The following is a 22,882-nucleotide window of genomic DNA, read 5'->3' on the forward strand; positions in this document are numbered from 1 at the left end:
TCTCTTTAAACAGACTGTTCTGCAAAGGCTGAGCAACACACTGGCTTGCGTCTTCCTTACGCATGGAGAGAAGAGGAGAGGGAGTCCTGGGCTAGCTGACTAGGAAAAGGGAAAGCCACGAAGACAGACAGCTATGGCTTTGGGATCAGTGGCCCGGAGGCTGGCAGTATTGGCCCTGCTAGCCTTGGCAGTGCCGCTGTGTTATGGGTGCCCAGATACTTGCAGATGCTCCGCCACTTCGGTGCAGTGTTTCGACCCAGACACCATCAGCAGCGTCCCGGCTCTCTTTCTGAACAGCAGCGATAATATTACAGATATGTAAGTACTTTTCTCTTTGGATTGAGTTTTCCCTGCAAGATTTGATTGAGTCTCTACCTGTTACTCTCTAATCTGTTTGGAGAGAGATCTGTAAACATACCTGCAGGTGATTGCATTTATTACAGTGCTGGCTAAAAGTTTTGCATCACCTAGAACTTTATGATTGTAAAAAAAAAAGAAAAAGAAAAACTATATGATCTTTTATTTAACATCATGTAATCAAAGAAACTACAAAATGAGATCATTAAAAAGCCCACCGGAAGGAAGCCATAATAGCAGTACAGTATTTCAAGTTAGATTTCAAAATGTCATATTTTTTAATTGTTGTCAGTTTTTTCGTTGTTAGCTATATGGAAAACTACACAAAGCTGTGTGCAATTCAGTACGTTATTAGCGTCACATCATTCAGCAGCTTTCATTCGACTTTGTGAAGCAAAACTAGTTAATCCTATAGGAGGGGAGCAACAATTTTAATTCCTGAAGCGCAATTCATTCTATAAGGGGATGCAAAACTTTGAGGAGAAGCGATGAATTCTCAAAGCTAAAATCTAAAGCGAAAAAAAAACCTTACAAACTCATTCCACCTAAAAACACACCCGGTGTAGTTACCCCGTTTACTTCAGGGGCTTGGGACGGGGCTGAAGTTGTTTCTGAATATTTTTTTTTTTTAATATAATTACGCACGCATCGTCGAAGTCACGGATCGTCGAAGGACTGAAGCTGAAGTCGGTTTGTTACCGGCTGTTTAGCGACAAGAGTATTCATTTCACGAAACGCATTCCGCCTTAAAAAAAAAAAAAAAAAGTCTCTAAATCCGTCCTTTAACAGCTGTCCCAAATTCAGAAAGAAGAAACGGGCACACTCGTTACTGTGTGTTCATATAGTAGACAAACACGCGTGCACTTAAACACCATCACAGTGTTATTATGCATAGTTCCAATCTACTGCATCTTTCTGGGTTTTTTTTTTTTTGCATAACCCGGACCCAAAACCTAATGCTGAATCATTAGGGATCTAAAAACCAAAACGTGATAAAGTTATGAGATTAACCAGCTAGTGGAAAATGGACGAGCGTTGCTGGGCTGAAAGGTTCGTAGACAGGAGTTACCAAAAAGTTTGCAAAATCCCAACAGTGTCACACAGAAGGTCAACTCAAATTAGCTGCGGTGACTTCTGCACAGTAAGGCTTTTTATTTGCCAGTAATTATTGTGGGAAACAGTCTAGAGGCTAAGCGACCGAGGTCCTGCAAGGAGCAATTACAATAATTATACCTTGCCTGGGGGATGTTAGTTCTCTCCAGATCTTAATTTTTCCCCCTCAAACCTGGCCAGCCTCAGAAATTCTTACAACACGTCAAAGTTCATTGGGTGTTTGTGAGGTCTCATTTGAAAAAAAAAACCAAAACATTTAACTATCATCTCCTTCCAAATAATAATAATAATAATAATAATAATAATTTATATATAATACGCCTTTCATAGTCACCACCATCACACAGCGCTTTACAAGACTTGCTAGAAGGAGAGACAAAGATGAATTGCTTATCAAGAATTTTTAATAAAGCCTTCTGCCTTGTGTGTCGGGCAGGGGGTGGGTGGGGTATTTTTCAGTTTTTTTTTTTAAAAATCACAGTAAAGCAGAACAAAGAAAAACCAGAAGGAAAATCTCATGTTTTTAAAGCGTGATGAATCGGTAATGCTGTTTTGTTTTTAAATGCGTGTTTGTTTTCACGCAGTTACATTGAAAGCCAGACCGACCTGGTGAATTTAACAGCATCGGAAATGAAGAACTACGGAGAACTGAGAAACTTGTAAGTGATTGTGCTCCTTTCTTTATCAAGATGTTAGCTGTAATGTTTGAAAATCATTGATGTGAAGGTCCAAACTCAGAAGCCACTGGTTCTGGCGAATATCGGTCTTGTCATGTGTGTGTGGCTGAGTGGATAAGACAAAGGGTGAACGACACTGGGTGACAGAGAGGGCTTGACACGATATCTGTTAGCTGCAGCATATAAATACGTGGGACTGATCGTTCACCCCTCCGAGAGGAAATGTCAGCCATATCAGTCTCAGAGATGACAGGCTAAGACAAGGAGATGTGAAACCTTTCATTGACGATAAACCAGTCATTAATCAGCAAGCTTTCAAGACCTCCAAGGCCTGTTCTTCAGGTGGAAGAATGAAAGAGAGTTTCCATTCCTGAAAGAATCGCCCTCTCCCAGTTCAGGTAGATACTGTAACTGCATTTAAACTAGCTGTGTAAACACGTTTGCAATAGCTGGCCATTCCTGTGTTACTAATAATCTTTGAATGCCACTGTTTGAATTTAATAAATGTGTTTGATTGTTGTCACTTATCATTAATAACGCAGATTTATTCATTACAGCTATGGGATATTGTAGGGCATCTATTAAAGATTTCAAAATCCCCTCCTAATCCTGTATTGGAATGATGCCCGACATCGCACAGACTTTATTTCAATAGAGGATTTGTGGAACATTCAATGCAAACCACTCTGAAGAGCTCTGAATTCCTCAGAGCAGTAAATGCACGCACGCTGGGGCTTGTTTGTGCCAGATCGCACCCGGTCCCTGAGCCAGTAACTGTTTTTGGCTGATGCAGTTTGCAAATGATGCACAGTATGTTACAAAAACAAACTCTACAGGCATTGAATTCCCCCTCTTGTGAAAGGAGGCTCTCATGGGCTCTTTCCTGGTTCGATTATGTGAAAATGACGTTGCTTTGCCTCCCTTTTCAGGACCATTACTCTGTGTGGGCTGTCGTACATCGCGGGGAACGCCTTTGAACACAACCCCAAGCTTCAATACATGTAAGTCAAGAGAAACACTGTACCCTGCCCACTTCCCACTCCCTCTCCTTCAACCTCTAGAGCCACACTGCTTCCCTCCCTCCTCAGCTCTAACCTCTAGAGCCACACTGCCTCCCTCCCTCCCAGTCTCTCCTCAGCTCCACTAGAGCCACACTGCCTCCCTCCCTCCCAGTCTCTCCTCAGCTCCACTAGAGCCACACTGCTTCCCTCCCTCCCAGTCCCTCCTCAGCTCCACTAGAGCCACACTGCCTCCCTCCCTCCCAGTCCCTCCTCAGCTCCACTAGAGCCACACTGCTTCCCTCCCTCCCAGTCCCTCCTCAGCTCCACTAGAGCCACACTGCTTCCCTCCCTCCCAGTCCCTCCTCAGCTCCACTAGAGCCACACTGCTTCCCTCCCTCCCAGTCCCTCCTCAGCTCCACTAGAGCCACACTGCCTCCCTCCCTCCCAATGTCCACTAGAGCCACGCTGCTTCCCTCCTTCAATTTGAACTACTTGACCACCTCTCTTACCTCCCTCCCAGTCACTCAGCTCTAACCTCAAGGCAACAACGCCTCCCTCCCTCCCTCCGTCCCTCCCAGTCCCTCCGGCCGCGATGTGCCGAGCACACACAGCGAGGACTGAAGACTATTTATCAGCGGAGAGCACAAGTAATTGAAGAAGACACGAGACTGTCACCTCTGAGTCACTCAGCCCCGGCAACAACGCCTCCCTCCCTCCCTCCGTCCCTCCCAGTCCCTCCGGCCGCGATGTGCCGAGCACACACAGCGAGGACTGAAGACTATTTATCAGCGGAGAGCACAAGTAATTGAAGAAGACACGAGACTGTCACCTCTGAGTCACTCAGCCCCGGCAACAACGCCTCCCTCTCTCCCTCCGTCCCTCCCAGTCCCTCCGGCCGCGATGTGCCGAGCACACACAGCGAGGACTGAAGACTATTTATCAGCGGAGAGCACAAGTAATTGAAGAAGACACGAGACTGTCACCTCTGAGTCACTCAGCCCCAGCAGATGATTGGCAATTGATGCATAATAAATACACTTCAGTGCGGCTCCATTATAGCTTAATCGATAGAGCAGAGGAGGGCAGGGTGTGTGTTGTAACAGATGCGCAGCGGACTGGAACCGAATCCCCTCTGGAGGGCTGGGGAGAGGGGGTCTGGGGGAGAGGGCTGATCTCATGCCTATGATGAGATGATGAAAGCGTGTTTATTTGGGCTAAGCAGAGCAGAGCAGAGTCTGTATCGATGGCTGTTTTTATTAGCCCAGGCCTGAGCTGTATTCCCCAGAGCTTGGAAAGAGAAGAGAGCGGGTAACTGATAGGTCCTGATTGCTAGCTATGAATGGATGAAAAGGCTGGCGGGATTATGGCTGCTGTACGCACACACACGCACTGCAGAGAGCTAGTGGCATGTGGGGAAGTTTAAGCAGTGAAATGTTTTTTTGGACAATGCTCTCTTCAGTGCATTAGACAGGATCAAACTATAAAGCCGAGCTGAACATGAAGCCACTTTTTCAGGTGCTTGAAAGCTATGGGATGCATGTGTCTTTCCAAATTTAGTTTAAATCTTGTATTAATTCGGATATAATTTATAAATCTAGTTACAGAATTTAACATTAACCTAAATATTTAACTAAATCTTAAATCCTTAACAAGATTTAACATTTAGCTAAATATACAACTAAGTCTTAACTCTCTTCTCAAGATTTATCGTTTATCTAAATATTTAACTGGCCAGCTAAATCTGGAGTTTGTATGCAGATGAGCTCCACCCTCTTCGTTCTTTCACGTGATTTGATTGGCTCTTGTATTGCTGAAATGCCCATATTACTGATAACAGTGGAAAGCTGAACTCTTATTTTATTGATAAAAGCTTCTGATCCTGGGGGAGCATCCCTCTGTTAAACTGGCTTGCTTGTCTCTCTCCCGTCTCCGTTCCACAGCAACCTGGCCTCCAATTCCCTGGAACAAATCTCCTGGAGAGTATTTCACCAGCTGCCTCTCACTGGCCTGTAAGTATTAAATAATTCTTACTGTCTGCTACTCCCGACACTGCAGAGCTCTCTATACCGGACACTGAGCTGTGTCTCTCTATACCGGACACTGAGCTGTGCCTCTCTATACCGGACACTGAGCTGTGCCTCTCTATACCGGACACTGAGCTGTGTCTCTCTATACCGGACACTGAGCTGTGCCTCTCTATACCGGACACTGAGCTGTGCCTCTCTATACCGGACACTGAGCTGTGCCTCTCTATACCGGACACTGAGCTGTGCCTCTCTATACCGGACACTGAGCTGTGCCTCTCTATACCGGACACTGAGCTGTGCCTCTCTATACCGGACACTGAGCTGTGCCTCTCTATACCGGACACTGAGCTGTGCCTCTCTATACCGGACACTGAGCTGTGCCTCTCTATACCGGACACTGAGCTGTGCCTCTCTATACCGGACACTGAGCTGTGCCTCTCTATACCGGACACTGAGCTGTGCCTCTCTATACCGGACACTGAGCTGTGCCTCTCTATACCGGACACTGAGCTGTGCCTCTCTATACCGGACACTGAGCTGTGCCTCTCTATACCGGACACTGAGCTGTGCCTCTCTATACCGGACACTGAGCTGTGCCTCTCTATACCGGACACTGAGCTGTGCCTCTCTATACCGGACACTGAGCTGTGCCTCTCTATACCGGACACTGAGCTGTGCCTCTCTATACCGGACACTGAGCTGTGCCTCTCTATACCGGACACTGAGCTGTGCCTCTCTATACCGGACACTGAGCTGTGCCTCTCTATACCGGACACTGAGCTGTGCCTCTCTATACCGGACACTGAGCTGTGCCTCTCTATACCGGACACTGAGCTGTGCCTCTCTATACCGGACACTGAGCTGTGCCTCTCTATACCGGACACTGAGTGTGCCTCTCTATACCGGACACTGAGCTGTGCCTCTCTATACCGGACACTGAGCTGTGCCTCTCTATACCGGACACTGAGCTGTGCCTCTCTATACCGGACACTGAGCTGTGCCTCTCTATACCGGACACTGAGCTGTGCCTCTCTATACCGGACACTGAGCTGTGCCTCTCTATACCGGACACTGAGCTGTGCCTCTCTATACCGGACACTGAGCTGTGCCTCTCTATACCGGACACTGAGCTGTGCCTCTCTATACCGGACACTGAGCTGTGCCTCTCTATACCGGACACTGAGCTGTGCCTCTCTATACCGGACACTGAGCTGTGCCTCTCTATACCGGACACTGAGCTGTGCCTCTCTATACCGGACACTGAGCTGTGCCTCTCTATACCGGACACTGAGCTGTGCCTCTCTATACCGGACACTGAGCTGTGCCTCTCTATACCGGACACTGAGCTGTGCCTCTCTATACCGGACACTGAGCTGTGCCTCTCTATACCGGACACTGAGCTGTGCCTCTCTATACCGGACACTGAGCTGTGCCTCTCTATACCGGACACTGAGCTGTGCCTCTCTATACCGGACACTGAGCTGTGCCTCTCTATACCGGACACTGAGCTGTGCCTCTCTATACCGGACACTGAGCTGTGCCTCTCTATACCGGACACTATACCGGACACTGAGCTGTGCCTCTCTATACCGGACACTGAGCTGTGCCTCTCTATACCGGACACTGAGCTGTGCCTCTCTATACCGGACACTGAGCTGTGCCTCTCTATACCGGACACTGAGCTGTGCCTCTCTATACCGGACACTGAGCTGTGCCTCTCTATACCGGACACTGAGCTGTGCCTCTCTATACCGGACACTGAGCTGTGCCTCTCTATACCGGACACTGAGCTGTGCCTCTCTATACCGGACACTGAGCTGTGCCTCTCTATACCGGACACTGAGCTGTGCCTCCCTCTCTCTCTCTCTCTTGCTCTCCATAGTGTTCTGAGGGAGAATCCCCTCCAATGCTCCTGCGACATTCATTGGCTGCAGCACTGGCTGCTGAGTGGGCGGGCTGACCTACAAACCCAATCGCTGAGCTGCAACGCCCAAGACCAGCAAATCCCATTGGATGACATGATGCTGGAGAATTGCAGTATGTGGAATGTACCTTCAACTGTCCGATGCTGAAGAGTGTTCTGGTAAAACCAAACTAAAAATATGTTGCCTGCTGTCGTTGCTGCTTTTCCAGCAGCCTTCGAGAGCCGCGGCGACCGACACTCCCTTAATCAACGCCAGCCAGCACGTGGACGCTGTGTTTGTGTTGCGGGATGGCTGCGTCTCTCTGTCTCTCTCACTGCCTCCCTGCTCTGTGTTTGCAGGCGTCCCCGAGGTCTATATCGATCACTCGGACCTCACGGTGAAAGTGGGGGCCAACATGACCTTCTCCTGTCGTGTGATTGGGACCCCGACACCCACCGCTTACTGGAACACTCAGGAGCTGCACTCCGACTTCACCATTGAGGTATGGAGACCGGCAATCAGGGGGTACAGAGAACACAAACAACGATACAAGGTTAAACATACTAACCCTAACCCTAACCCTAACCCTAACCCTAACCCTAACCCTAACCCTAACCCTAACCTAACCCTAACCCTAACCCTAACCCTAACCCTAACCCTAACCCTAACCCTAACCCTAACCCTAACCCTAACCCTAACCCTAACCCTAACCCTAACCCTAACCCTAACCCTAACCCTAACCCTAACCCTAACCCTAACCTAACCCTAACCCTAACCCTAAACCCTAACCCTAACCCTAACCCTAACCCTAACCCTAACCCTAACCCTAACCCTAACCCTAACCCTAACCCTAACCCTAACCCTAACCCTAACCCTAACCCTAACCCTAACCCTAACCCTAACCCTATCTCCAACCCTAACCCTAACCCTAACTCCAACCCTAACCCCAACCCCAAATCAAGACTACATAAGCAATGGGATGTCTTAATAGATTTGCACACTGCTGTAAATACACAGCAATTCCAGACGCTGAATGTTCCCGGCTCTGGGGTCCTGTGCTGTAGATTCTCGTGCTTTTGCTCCCTTGCAGACAGGAGGCAGTGATCTGGAGCTGGAGGTGGTTCTGAGAATCAGTAACGTTTCCTCTGAAGACAACCGTCTGAACCTGACCTGCGAAGCCCAGAACCGGGCCGGACCCAGCGAGGAGTCGGTACCCCTCGACATCCTCTGTGAGTCTCCGACACGCCAGCGCACAGGCTTTCGAGAAACTTAACACAAGCAGACGCAGCGTTTGGGCTCGGGTCTCCTTCAAAGGCAATTATTCCATCAAGCTCCTCACGGGCGAGGCTCGCTAGGGTGGATCGGGGGTGGGGGGCTGATTCTCCGTTCAGAGTGAATTCAGAAGCAGCTGCTTGGGTTTGTGATGATCATCATTGCTTTTCTGAGACTCTGCAGAGAACAGCGGTCCAACCCAACCGAGCCGCGCGGACGGGGAAAGGAAGGGGTTAATAACTCACACCAGGGAGAGGGAGAGGAGAGTCACAGTGATGGATGGAGGTGGCAGCACACTTATTAACAAGCTCCCTTTAATTACATTGCAGTAAATGCAGTGTGAAGTCCATTAGCGCGTCTGTTCTCAACAGAATTGCGTCTCGCAGGCCGCGTGGGAGCATTAGCCCTTTCCTGTGTGAGTCTCTCCCCCACCCCTCCCCCCAAACAGTCCCACAGCAGCCCTAGTGTCTGTGCTGTAAACAAAAATAGTAGACAATGTAAACTGAAGCTGCTGATTCACACAGAGACTGGAGGGGTTATATAATAAAGCTGAAGGGAACACGAAGCCCCTGCTCTGCTGCTTGGAACTTGGTTTCAGGAGACTGTAGGTTTCAGGACGCTGCGCAGAGAGAGGGGGGGGGTGGTTGTCTGATACAGCAAACCTCAAACTAGGCCTCCCGGAACCAGGTTTTAAGCCACTGCTGTTCCGAAAAAGCTTCATGCCCCCTCAGCTTTAGCCTAAGTGTTCTGGTTTGGTGTATTTCCAGTCCCCCCGAAGATCCTGGAGCTGGGCAACGCCGTGCCTCAGCATCACTGGTGCTTCCCCTTCTCTGTGGATGGGAACCCCACCCCTAACATCAGCTGGCTGTACAACGGCTCCGAGCTGCAGGAGTCCATGTACATCTTCACCCAGGTGATCCGAGACGCGAGCGACGGCTCCAAGACCCACGGCTGCCTGGCCTTCAACAAGCCCACCCACTTGAACAACGGAAACTACACCCTCGTCGTCAACAACAGCCTGGGCGGCGCCGCGGCGACCGCCTGCGGAATGTTCATGGACAACCCCTTCGACAACCCCGAGGGTCTCATTCCAGGTAACCGCGGCGACGCCTCGCTCTCGTCTCCAGCAGCCGCGAGAGCTCCGATCTGGGTCAGGTTTAACTGACTCACAAGCAGCGTCTTCAGTTGCAGTCAGGTGCCGCCGCTGCTGTGAGAAGCGCGTTTTCACAGAGCGCCGCTCATTTCACTTCTGCTCAGGGAGGACGTGTCGGGTCTGATTCAAAGGGCGTGGGAATTTGGGAACTGCTTTTTAAAAAGGAATTGAAAAACAGGAGTCGACCCAGATCCTGGCTGCAATTGCGACAGCTGCTTAAATTCTACCAAAAGGGGTTTTGTGAAAAGAAAGATCTATGTGGTTCAAGACACAAAAGCTCCTTCCCCCCTGTTATTTTCTGTCTTCTCTCTTCCTATCTATTAATGTCCCTTTCATCTCTCTATCCTTTCCAGTCATCCTTCTGGAGGACCTCAGTAAGTAGCCTCTGCGTACAGTGTTGGCTCCCAGCTCCCTTCCTTGCACTGGTTGTCAGTGTCCAGTCCTTGACCCTTTGGCGCATGCAATATTGAAAATATACAGAAATCTATTTGTTCATTGACATGTTTATTCCTTTGCTTTATCTGGCTCGTATGAGGTCATCATGCATTTACTTGCTCCTCCACCTATCCTCTATATATATATATATATATATATATATATATATATATATATATATATATATATATATATATGTACAAGTCTAACAGAAGAAAAGATTTTTCAAAAATGACTAATTAAAATCACAAAATGAATGAATGAATGAATTTAATTTAATTAAAACGTCTCTGAAAGTCTGGCCCTAGTCTATAGCCCAGAAGCCCGAGTTGTGTTCGTTCTTGTAAGTTGTTTGTAATCCACTCCTCTCGCTCTCTGCAGATCCTACAAGCAAACCGTCGGAAAGCGTGACTGAAAACCGGGAACACAAAAACTTTGGGGTGAGTGCACAGAGGCAACGTTAAAAAAACCCAAAAAAACATGACGTGATCACATTCAAAACTGACCACTTTCTCCAGCGTTCTTACAACACAACACGTGTTGTTAAATATTGAAACGCTGATCTGAAAAACAGAAAATGCTAAATTGTGGATTTTTTTAAAATAATTTTATAAGACATTCGATTCTAGCAAACAAACTGTTCTTGAAACACAGCGGGCGCGTGAAAGGTTCCTTTTTCCTGTTGCTGGACAGAGGGATCTTTAACGGAATTATATTTATATGTAATTGCATTGTCACTTTCAAAATTCAGAGCCGCCTGTCTCTCCACGCAGGTTGCAGTGGCTGTGGGGCTGGCTGTGTTCGTCTGCACTTTCTTCATCGTTATTCTGGTGATTGTCAACAAGTGTGGCCGGCAGTCCAAGTTCAGGATCTCCCGTGAGTGTGAGAACTGAGATTTAATCAAACATTAAAACCAGCATAGAATACAACGTGCATGCAGGGAGACTGAAACTAAGAGAAAGGGTGCTCCCTCCAGTCCAGGGCAGGCTTGAGGCACGGAGACTGACTGAAAGAAAGGGTGCTCCCTCCAGTCCAGGGCAGGCTTGAGGCACGGAGACTGAACTGCTCCCTCCCTCCCTCACCCCCCTAAGAGAAAGGGTGCTCCCTCCAGTCCAGGGCAGGCTTGAGGCACGGAGACTGAACTGCTCCCTCCCTCACCCCCCTAAGAGAAAGGGTGCTCCCTCCAGTCCAGGGCAGGCTTGAGGCACGGAGACTGAACTGCTCCCTCCCTCCCTCACCCCCCTAAGAGAAAGGGTGCTCCCTCCAGTCCAGGGCAGGCTTGAGGCACGGAGACTGAACTGCTCCCTCCCTCCCTCACCCCCCTAAGAGAAAGGGTGCTCCCTCCAGTCCAGGGCAGGCTTGAGGCACGGAGACTGAACTGCTCCCTCCCTCTCACCCCCTAAGAGAAAGGGTGCTCCCTCCAGTCCAGGGCAGGCTTGAGGCACGGAGACTGAACTGCTCCCTCCCTCAAGGGTGCTCCCTCCAGTCCAGGGCAGGCTTGAGGCACGGAGACTGAACTGCTCCCTCCCTCCCCCCCCTAAGAGAAAGGGTGCTCCCTCCAGTCCAGGGCAGGCTTGAGGCACGGAGACTGAACTGCTCCCTCCCTCCCTCACCCCCCTAAGAGAAAGGGTGCTCCCTCCAGTCCAGGGCAGGCTTGAGGCACGGAGACTGGACTGTCGATGCTTTAGACACGGCTGCAGCGATCTAGAAGCACAGGCGGTTGTCTTTGAACTGTAAGCGTGCTCGCTGTGGTGAACCAGGCTGAAACCGTTTGCGAGTTTTTTAATTAAACCTCTGAAAGCATTTGAAGCGGTGTGAGAGAGGAGATCTCATCTCAGGACGGCTCTGGCTTCAGGATCATTTGAAGAGACGGATGGTGTGGTTTTTATTTTTCATTTGTTGTCGTTCTTTCCGTTGGCTTCGAGTCAGTGCTCTAAGTGGCGCTGATTGCTTCGCTGCAGCATTTCTCTCTGTTGCATTATCAAAGATTTCTGGACCGCTGTGGTTATTAGGAGTGATGTCAGCTGTCTTTAGGGTAGCTTAGTGCCTTCTCTGCTATTGATTTTCCTTCAATCTGTGGAAAAGTGAATCAAGCCTTTTCTTTTTAATATGATTGCGAAGAATGGAAACTCACTTAGAGAATAACATGGAATATATATATATATATATATATATAATATATATATATATATATATATATATTTAAATTTGTATAATAAACAAAAGTCTATTTTGTTTTCAATGAACATTCAAATACAGGGTTTTTGTTGGATTGGGTTCAGATTGGATACAGTAAACTGATTTACTGGTATAAACAACATTAGCTGATGTGGGAATTTGATAGATAAGCAAACGAGCAGCAGCAGTTGTTGATGATGCAGAGTTCACCCTCCTGGTCTCTGGAAGTCACTTTGGATAAAAGCGTCTGCTGAATGATTATTATTATTATTATTATTATTATTATTATGTATTTGTCAGATGCCTTTATCCCAGACGACTCACACAGGTGTTACAGGGCAGCGCAGGGTTACAATGCAAGCTTCATATTTAAATACATTTACAACGCAAGCTTCCTATTTAAACACCCCCCTGTAGGTGGCGCTATACTGGGAACAGAAGAGGACCTGGCCGTCTCGCTCCACTTCATGAATTTCGGGATCAGTCCCCCCTCCTCTGCAGAGGCAGCCCTGGGCGGGGGGGTGTCAAGCTTCGTGGAGAACCCCCAGTACTTCTGCGGCATCATCAAAGACAAGGATATGTGTGAGTCTGATAGTCTCCCCACATCCGCCCCTGAACCTTCCCCTGCCCCTGAACCTAACAGTGTCACCCATTCCAGGTTTTACTAGCCGCTTGATCAGCCCCACTGCGTCTAGGTAACAAGCTCAGGTGCGTGTCATTATGAAGCTCCTAGTGAAACCAGGACTGGATCACACTGCTATGCGATGGGAGTCGGTCCCGCGAGTTCCCTGTTCAATTCCATGTTGCTCCTCAGGTGTGCAGCACATTAAGCGCCAGGACATCGTGCTGAAGTGGGAGCTGGGAGAGGGAGCGTTCGGCAAAGTGTACCTGGCAGAGTGCACCAACCTGAGCAGCGAGCAGGACAAGATACTGGTGGCAGTGAAGGTGAGAGAGCTTTCCCAGGCTTAGAAACGCAGCCCTGCTGCTGCTGCTGCACCCAGTCCTGGGGTTCAGAGCTCCCCTCAATGAAGTCTATTATTATTAATATTGCAATGATCAGGAGCCAGGAGTTTGAGCAGGGTTAGAAACTCACACTAGCCCTGCTGCTGCTGCACCCAGTCCTGGGGTTCAGAGCTCCCCTCAATGAAGTCTGTTATTATTGCATTGCAATGATCTGTGCCCCAGGAGTGGGAGCAGGGTTAGAAAGTCACACCCCCGTCTCTCTCTGTCTGCTCCCAGACCCTGAAGGGTTCAGCCTGCCCCTCAACGCGTCTATTATTATTAATATTCCATGATCAGGAGGCAGGAGTTTGAGCAGGGTTGAAGCTCACACTAGCCCGCTGCTACGGCGTGTGCACCGACGGGGACCCCCTCGTCAGGATCTTCGAGTACCCCTCAATGAAGTCTGTTGTGCAAGGGGAGCTCTGTGCCCCAGGACTGGGTGCAGCAGAGCGAGTCTCCCCCCGTCTCTCTCTGTCTCTCTCAGACCCTGAAGGACGCAGCCTGCGAGTCGACGCGTCAGGATTTCCAGCGGGAGGCGGAGCTGCTGACCGTCCTGCAGCACGAGCACATCGTGCGCTTCTACGGCGTGTGCACCGACGGGGACCCCCTCGTCATGATAACACTGCTAGAATACAATATGAACTAGGATGCCGTGTACATGAGACACGGAGAACTAGGCTTCCTGTGTATAATAATAACACTGCTAGAATCCAATATGAACTAGGATGCTGTGTATAATAATAACACTGCTAGAATACAATATGAACTAGGATGCTGTGTATAATAATAACACTGCTAGAATCCAATATGAACTAGGATGCCGTGTATAATAATAACACTGCTAGAATCCAATATGAACTAGGATGCCGTGTATAATAATAACACTGCTAGAATACAATATGAACTAGGATGCCGTGTATAATAATAACACTGCTAGAATACAATATGAACTAGGATGCTGTGTATAATAATAACACTGCTAGAATACAATATGAACTAGGATGCCGTGTATAATAATAACACTGCTAGAATCCAATATGAACTAGGATGCTGTGTATAATAATAACACTGCTAGAATACAATATGAACTAGGATGCTGTGTATAATAATAACACTGCTAGAATACAATATGAACTAGGATGCTGTGTATAATAATAACACTGCTAGAATCCAATATGAACTAGGATGCTGTGTATAATAATAACACTGCTAGAATACAATATGAACTAGGATGCTGTGTATAATAATAACACTGCTAGAATACAATATGAACTAGAGGGGAGGAGCAGGAGATTTACAAGGGCAGTCTAAACAGGGGGGAGGGTCTTGTTATCTATACACTGGGGGGTAATCAAGCAGGTATTAAAGAAAGGAACGAATGAGACTGCTATGCAACGGGAGTCTTGTTTCCAAGACTTTATAGAAAATAGGTCAGGGATGGCATTTCTGATCGCTGGTCAGCTGTGATGTAATCCATGTAGTGAAGAAGTGATTGTGTCTGAGAGAGTGCCCGTCCCTCCCCAGGGTCTGTCATCGAGACACAGGGGTGGGGCAGTGGTCAGACACTCACTCCATGCCATATGTCATTAGAGGGGAGCTCAGGGCCTTGGTTAATCGTCCCACAAAACGTATTTTCATCGACCCGCGCAATATTATCGTCTGGTTATTACAAACCGGCGCCTCACATTGCAGGCTTTGTCATTTGTCGCCATCTGTTATTTATTTTTTTAATGTTCTGTGCTGTGGGGGGGGGGGGGGGGGGGGTGGTTCTCAAAATGGGGATCTTTCTTTTTTTTGGGGGGGGGGGGATCTTTCTTTTTTTTGGGGGGGGGGCAAGCCAAAACTCATGGCTGAAAACAAATGACTTATAGCTGAGTTGAAAACAAAACCTTTTTTCAAGAGCTTGAAAGCTGGTTCCAGGAGCCCCCCCCGGGGAAAGACCTAGTTTGAGGTTTGCTGTATCAAACCCCCGAGTCTCCCTGCCTGGTGTGCCGCGCAGCGTCCTGAAACCTACAGTCTCCTGAAACCAAGCTGCAAGCCGCAGAGCAGCGGCTTCACGTTCCCTTCAGCTTTGAGTTCCCAGCTTGATCACCTCCAGATCTCGCAATGGCGTCTGATTCACAGAACCCAGATTTAAAAAAAAGCCTCTTTTAATGGATTGGATCTGGAGCAGATTTGAAGTTTCTGTCCGGTTTCTTCCAGAGCTCACGGCCCGGATGCTCGAATCCTGGATGAAGGGAAGACCCCCTTGCTTGGCCAGCTGACCCTGCCCCACATGCTTCAGATCGCCGGTCAGATAGCCTCTGGGATGGTTTACCTTGCCTCTCTGCACTTTGTGCACCGAGACCTGGCCACACGAAACTGCCTGGTCGGGGAGGAGCTGGTGGTGAAGATTGGAGATTTCGGCATGTCCCGGGACATTTACAGCACCGATTACTACAGGGTAAGGGGGCTGGGGGTTTGGGAAGTGGGTTTGCAGAGCGTGACGTGGGTAGAGCAGGACCGACCTGGAGGTTCTTCCACCAGGAGGTTTAGCAGGTAAAGTGAGATCTTTCACTGCTGCTGAGGAAACCTGCTGGACTGGGGCTGGAGACCCCCCCTGCTCAAAAATACCTGTTCCGGTTCCTTCAAAAGGGGGCTCGGAATCAGAATTTGGAATTGGGGAATGGATTTTTTTAAAAAAAAGAAACCAGGATTGGACCCCTCACCCTGACTCGGAGCGTGCGTTTGTTCTGTCTCTTTCAGGTCGGAGGTCGCACCATGCTGCCCATTCGCTGGATGCCCCCGGAGAGCATCTTGTACAGGAAGTTCACCACGGAGAGCGACGTCTGGAGCTTTGGGGTGCTGCTGTGGGAGATTCTCACCTGCGGCAAGCAGCCCTGGTACCAGCTCTCCAACAACGAGGTATTCTCAATAGGGCTTCTCCTCTTTCCCACGGAGGGATAGCATTCCCGCTCACTCAACGCTAATTTCATTTACCTTCATTTACCTGCCTAATGGAATTGGCTTAATTGGTGCAGATTGATATGGGGGGGGGGGTCATTAGCGGCCAGCAGTAGGGTTAGATTTCAAAAAGCAGTTAGGAAGGCTGGAGTGAGATCTCTCTGTTTAAAAACCTCCTATTATTATTATTATTATTATTATTATTATTATTATTATTATTATTATTATTATTATTATTAATAATAATAATAATCATCATCATTTAGCAGACGCTTTTATCCAAAGCGACTTACAGAGACCAGGGGGGTGAACTCTGCATCATCAACAACTGCTGCTGCTGCTGCAGAGTCTCTTCCAATAGGACCTCGTTTGTTTTGTGTCTCGTCCGAAGGACGGAGCACAAGGAGGTGAAGTGACAGGAGGTTCCATTTGAATTTAGGAAGCAGAATTAATTGTAGACCTTAGCTGTAGATTTGTGTAACAATGAGCTTGCAGTAGCGTGACTGTCCTGACGGTGTCCCCTTGCAGGCGATCGAATGCATCACACAGGGCAGGGAGCTGGAGAGACCCCGAACCTGCCCCCAAGAGATCTACTTGATCATGCAGGGCTGCTGGCAGAGAGAGCCCCAGCAAAGACTGACCATCAAGGAGATTCACAACCGGCTCACTGCGCTGGTCAAGAGTCCCCCAGTGTACCTGGACATCCTGCAGTAACTGGACAACTGGACAACTGGACTCAAACTATCCACCCCTGAAACCCCCGAATCCAGGAGGTGTATTGGACTGCCCCCCTTGGCCCAACACCGTTTCCTCCAATCAGGCAGGGCGGAATATTTGAGGCAGCCAGTGGTGGTCAGAGACAACAGAGACTGCATTGCCTTGTGTGTGTGTGTGCGTGCGTGTATGTGTGTGTGTCTGTGTGTGTGCAATACAGCAGTGTGCGCATGTATTAGAACACCCCATTGCTTCTGTAGTATTGATTTGCTCTGCGTCTGAAATCAAACCACTGGAACTGAAAATCTGTGAAAATTGTCTTGCAAATTAGAGATTGTCTGATCGCATTGATGGCTTTAACAGGCCACCCGCGCAATTCATTTCAAACAGTAAAGAGGAAAGGAACACAGAGCCGCGCACGGTAAAACGCAGGAGACTTTTTAGAAGCTGTTTAAGACGCCTGATTAAAGCACAAAGCGGTCTGACATTTTCACACACGAGTGTGTTTCTGTATCCCTGATCACTGAGTGGAGATTGAAATCCGCACACGCAGAGGTGTTTGCATGCAGGCGGGTAGATAAAGGGATCGATGACGCAGATCTGGAGCTGCTCTGATACACGGGCACACTGCTCTGTCTGTAATAAATGGGTTGAGACAAGCAGCTGAGGTCAGCCTTGAGAATCCGATCAGTTCAGTACCTAGATGGGAGATGGGAGACGGGAGACCGGGAGTATAGGGAGCTAAAGACAACAGCGACACCCAGTGGTATAAACAGGTAATAACAGGATCATATCTTCAGTGAGAAGCGCCTGTGAGGTGGGCAGCAGAAGGCTGTGCTGTTTGAAGTGTGCGGTTTGAATAAGCTGTATTCCTTTCTTGTACCCTTCTCTCCTCTTTCTCACTCTTTATCCCCCCTGATGTGTTTAAATATGAAATAAATATATTTATTTATCACGCGGAAAAAAAAAAAAAAACCCTCAAAAAGACGCGTCACTGTGTATAAATGCTCTGCCTTTGATTCTTGGAACAAACATGTTGAAATAAAAAATAATTAAAAAATTAAGAACGATAACATTACAGCTTTTTTATTTTCATTTTCTATGCCTTATTATTTTTTGAAACTGGAAACAAAAAAAAAAACAACAACCCTGGCTTATCAATTCCTGGATTTCAATTCCAATTCGTTTTTAAGATCAATTCTGAATTCCAAATTCCCAATTCCAAATTCCAAATTCCTTCGATAGACGTCAGAGAGACACATAATAACGAACTGCTGAATCCCCTCAATTGAAGCCCAATTGAAGTGCCCTGCAGCAGCCTCTCCCAGCCTCTCGTAATTATAGTATCTTGTTATTGTCTCGATCGGCGATTATCAATCCAGTATAAATAGAACTCGGAATGACTCGCAGGTATTAAATTTCCATTTACTTCTGGAAAGCGATCACTCGCATCAAACAGCAGATTTCAGATGATGGCCAATTTACCTTAACAAGGACCCCTTAACTATTCCATCTTATCTGTTTTTGTAAGAAATTGCGCATAAAAGAATTTCCATCAAAACAGACCATAATGCTCATCGCACAGCCATCGCCTTGCTTTATGCAGCACAGGTTAAATACAGGGCAGTAAATGTCTATTCTCTTGCCAGAGTTTGATAATATAACCCATCTATATACGTCATGTCTCTGAACGTATCTTTCGCCCACTCGTTTCCGCTGGTCGTTTCTTTACCTTCTAGAAATAGCTGAGCGCCTCATTCAGACTCCCACGTCTTTTCTAATTATTCCCCAGTCCCAGCTGTATAAAACTCGCTCAGCCCGGTTGCTGGTCCAGTTGGTGTACATGGTCCTCACATTTCTCTACCGGTTCACTAGACTGTTTCCTATAAAGCAAAGCAAGAAGCATTTGAAATTCTGTGGCATATTTTCCATATGGAACCCCCCCCCCCTCGCCCCTGGGGAGTAGTAATGGACTCTTTCTCTCTCCTTTACTGATGTAAATACCCTCTCCCATTTCACGCTGCTTCCCGCAGTCCTCTACAGTGGAAAAGCACACTTCTGAGTCTGTCTGTTTAATTTGAACCCCTCCTAACACGAATTCAATACAGTCTCCCAGGAGTGCGTCCGCCTGTCAGTCAGTCTGTCTGTCTGCCAAAACACAGAGGCTTATTTCACCGTGCGTCCCAGATCGATCGTAACCGAGCCCTCTAATCAAGGGGTCTTCACTACAATACGAGCTCAGATAAAGATCGGTCTGAGAAAAAGAGATCTCCTCGGGGATCCTCATCTCGAATCGTAAACTTGCAACGCATTGATTATCTGCACCGGATCTTGTGCAGAATTTACGAAATGTTTGAATTTGATGTTTCACTTCTCTCTGGTAACCAAACAATAAGACGCAGTCGGTTTGATTATTATTATTATTATTATTATTATTATTATTATTATTATTATTATGAAAACATATTCCAATACTCGAACAAACGCCGCTACAAAATGCAGTTTGTAGCCAAAAACAAAGGAAAAAAACATTGGATTTTAGAATGTATCAAATCATAAATACAGCCCCTGGTTTTTTTTCCCTAATGAAATATGAATTGGGTGTTTAACGGGTTACTCTGCAGCACTCAGATTTCACGTCGCCGTGTTTCCATCTCCAGTCAGCGGCCCTGCGCTCTGGCCCTGTGGTCGCGGTTAATGCACTGCGAGTCAGTCATATATTGACAGAGGCTCGGTCCAAATTGATAAAGGCTGTCTTTAACTCTGAAAGCAGCACTAATTACCCCCCCCCCCCCCCCCCTCCCCCCCCCCCCCCCGGTTCACAACTCAATACAAATTAGGCTTCTCCATGACTTAGTTTCCCATCAATAACGCTTAGCTTCTCTTCGCTTTAACCCTAACCCTCTCCAATGCAGCGGCGGTAAACGTATTTAGTTAGTGCAGTTCCAGCGGCGCGTAATAACGCACTCATGAGTTCATGTCTCTCTCGGCTCTCTCCACTCCTGGAAGATTTTATTTGCCGATTCAGTGTCCGTGCCTCAAGCCTGCCCTGGACTGGAGGGAGCCCCCTTTTTCAGGAATAGCGGCTTGAAAGCTAATTCCAGGAGACTATCAAACCCCCAGGTCTCCCTGCCTGGTGTGCCGCGCAGCGTCCTGAAACCTACAGTCTCCTGAAACCAAGCCCCACGCCGCAGAGCAGCGGCTCAGCGTCCCCCTCAGCGCACAGCGGCGCATCAGTGCGTTCTTCTGCCGGCACTAAACTGACCTGGTTTGACATTTCATTTCCCATTCTAAATAACTAGGAAAAAAAATCTGTCAGCATTTTGACGTGTCAGCTGATAATTCGTCATTATAGCCACAATAAACCTCTAAGCTGTGGACCGGGGAGGGCTTTTAAACCATCTGCGATCCTCTTAATGCGGGAAGAAAAAGCAAATTGCATCTCTGTGGGGTATTACAGACTTACCCGGGGTGGGCGGCAACGTTATTACCCCCCTCCCAATCCCCCATGCTCAACGCACTGTTCCACTGTTCTTCATGACATATTTGCCAGCAGTATTTCAGATGTGAGAACAATCACTGGCGCCCCCTGCTGTTTATTGATCAGATTGCTTCATTTAAGCCATCAACATTTATTAGGCAAAGGTTTTTTTTATTTGTTTTTTGTTTGTTTGTTTGTTTTTTTACCGACTAAACGTTACAAAGAATCTAAACAAAATATCAGCGAGTTCCAGAGACCAGGGGGGTTGAACTCTGCATCATAACAACCGCTGCTGCTGCTGCAGAGTCTCTTCCAATAGGACCTCGTTTGTTTTGCGTCTCGTCCGAAGGACGGAGCACAAGGAGGTGAAGTGACTCTCTCAGGGCCACACACACACACACACACACACACACACACACACACACACACACACACACACACACACACATTGATGAATTGAATTGATGGCTTTAATAGGCCACCCGCGCAATTCATTTCAAACAGTAAAGAGAAAAGGAACACAGAGCCGCACACGGTAAAACGCAGGAGACTTTTTAGAAGCTGTTTAAGACGTCTGATTAAAGCACAAAGCGGTCTGACATTTTCACAGATGAGTGTGTTTCTGTATCCCTGATTACTGAGTGGAGATTGAAATCCTCACACCCAGAGGTGTTTGCATGCAGGCGGGTAGATGAAGGAGATCGATGGCGCATCTGGAGGTGCTCTGATACACGGGCACACACTGCTGTGAATGTACATCTGAAAGGAATTATTTTGTCAGTCAACCAAACCGACATTATATGTAATGGCGATAATCACAAACGTACTGAAAATATATTATTATTATTATTATTATTATTATTATTATTATTATTATTATTATTATTATTATTATTAAACACAGTAATATAATTTGGAGAAAAAACAAAGATCCCTACGTTTTATTATTTCATTAACTTTGCATTTGTAGAAAATACATTTAAATTAGATTTTTTTTTTTCCTTCAGGTGCAACACATAAAGCAGTCCCTCCATATTGGTCCGCAGGCATTAGTGTCCCCCCCCCAACCCCAATGTTCCCTATGCTGAACAGAAGGTTCCTAGGAAGAGCAGAAGATAAATTCCTTCAAGGAGAGTCCGGTTCCTAGCAGCTGACCGATCCGGAAAGGATCCCAGTTAAAGCACTAGCAATGCCATTGTCCGCTATATAACCTTTTCCATACTTATTCGCACTGTCCCCTCTAGTCCTGGTCTCCTTGCAGTGCTTCAAGTATTCAATCTGCTCATCTGATTTTTTTTTCAAAGCTTCCATCAAGTTCCCCAATCCTTTACTCCTGACAGCTGTGTTCTCGACGCAGTTCTCCGTTTTCACTTCCGGGGGGCAGTGGCGAGCTGCTCCTGGTTTTCCTGGGCGGTAGGGCAGGGGTGGTCCTGGGCGTGGCTGACTGCGAAGAACTCCCCGCCCCCTCTCCCTCTCCGGACTCCGCCCCCCTGCTCCGATTGGCCGGGCTGTAGTAGAAGGAGACTGAGCGGAATGAGGGGTCCAGCTGGTCTTTCAGTCTGTGCAGCACTTGGTTGAAGGAAGGTCTCTCTTTGTTGTTGTATTGCCAGCACCAAGTCATGAGCTCCAGTCTGTAACACAGGCACAGTCATTACTATGAACTGCTCATTGAAGAGTTACAGAGACAGGGGACAGGGGACCGGGGACAGACAGACTGTGCACTCACATGACGTCAGGGCAGTTCTCTGGTCTCTCCAGAGTTCCGTTGTCCATCACATAGTGCAGAACCTGCTCGTTCGACATGCCTTGGTAGGGTTGCTCTGCCAGGGTGACAATCTCCCACAGCACCACTCCAAACGACCTGGTGGGAAACACAGGGGGGAAACACACACACAGTCTGATAACACGGACCTGGCTACCAACATGAGGGATGGAGCGGTTCAATCTCTGTGCCTCGAGTCTGCCCTGGACTGGAGGGAGCACCCTTTCTCTTAGGGGGCGAGGGAGGGAGGGAGCAGGTCAGTCTCCGTGCCTCAAGCCTGCCCTGGACTGGAGGGAGCACCCTTTCTCTTAGGGGGGGGTGAGGGAGGGAGCAGTTCAGTCTCCGTGCATCAAGCCTGTCCTGGACTGGAGGGAGCACCCTTTCTCTTAAGGGGGGGGTGAGGGAGGGGTTCAGTCTCTGTGCCTCAAGCATGTATTAAATATCATGGCATGCATTAAAACATGGAAGCATACAGACGCGTAAACGTTAAGGCAAAACGCCTGGAACCTGGGTGTGAAAAAGGGGGCAAGATTGGGACGCGGCGCCGAAGACACTGACCAGACATCGGCGCGCGTGGTGAAGATCCCGTCTTTCAGAGCTTCCGGAGGCATCCAGCGGACCGGCAGCAAGCCCTTCCCCCCTTTCCGGTAGTAATCCGTCTCGTAAATATCCCTCGTCATTCCAAAATCTGGGACACAGCAAAGGGGACAGTTGAGTGACACAAACAGCACACAGAGAGGTGCGGGGGGAGACAGGGGCGCTCGCTGACCTCCGATCTTCACGGTGTAATCCTCAGACACCATGCAGTTCCGCGCGGCCAGGTCCGCGGGATCGTGAGTTGTTGGCGCCCCATTCTGTAGGGG

General features: G+C 48.1%; 1 protein-coding gene across 1 annotated transcript; it reads left to right on the forward strand.

The window, feature by feature from the left end:
• The first annotated feature begins 6 nt into the window (after positions 1-6).
• On the forward strand, positions 7-17,014 carry ntrk1 (neurotrophic tyrosine kinase, receptor, type 1). Its single transcript, XM_041243000.1, is given in 17 exon segments — positions 7-318; positions 2,055-2,129; positions 3,077-3,148; positions 5,089-5,157; positions 7,058-7,212; positions 7,439-7,581; positions 8,170-8,308; positions 9,119-9,445; positions 10,321-10,379; positions 10,713-10,815; positions 12,535-12,699; positions 12,932-13,062; positions 13,604-13,803; positions 15,065-15,070; positions 15,322-15,562; positions 15,865-16,023; positions 16,591-17,014. Coding segments are annotated over 17 exon segments (2,415 nt in total). The 5' UTR covers positions 7-133; the 3' UTR covers positions 16,777-17,014.
• The last annotated feature ends 5,868 nt before the right edge of the window (positions 17,015-22,882 follow it).

Source organism: Polyodon spathula, unplaced genomic scaffold, assembly GCF_017654505.1.
Source record: "Polyodon spathula isolate WHYD16114869_AA unplaced genomic scaffold, ASM1765450v1 scaffolds_1547, whole genome shotgun sequence".
NCBI classification, from domain to species: Eukaryota; Metazoa; Chordata; class Actinopteri; order Acipenseriformes; family Polyodontidae; genus Polyodon; species Polyodon spathula.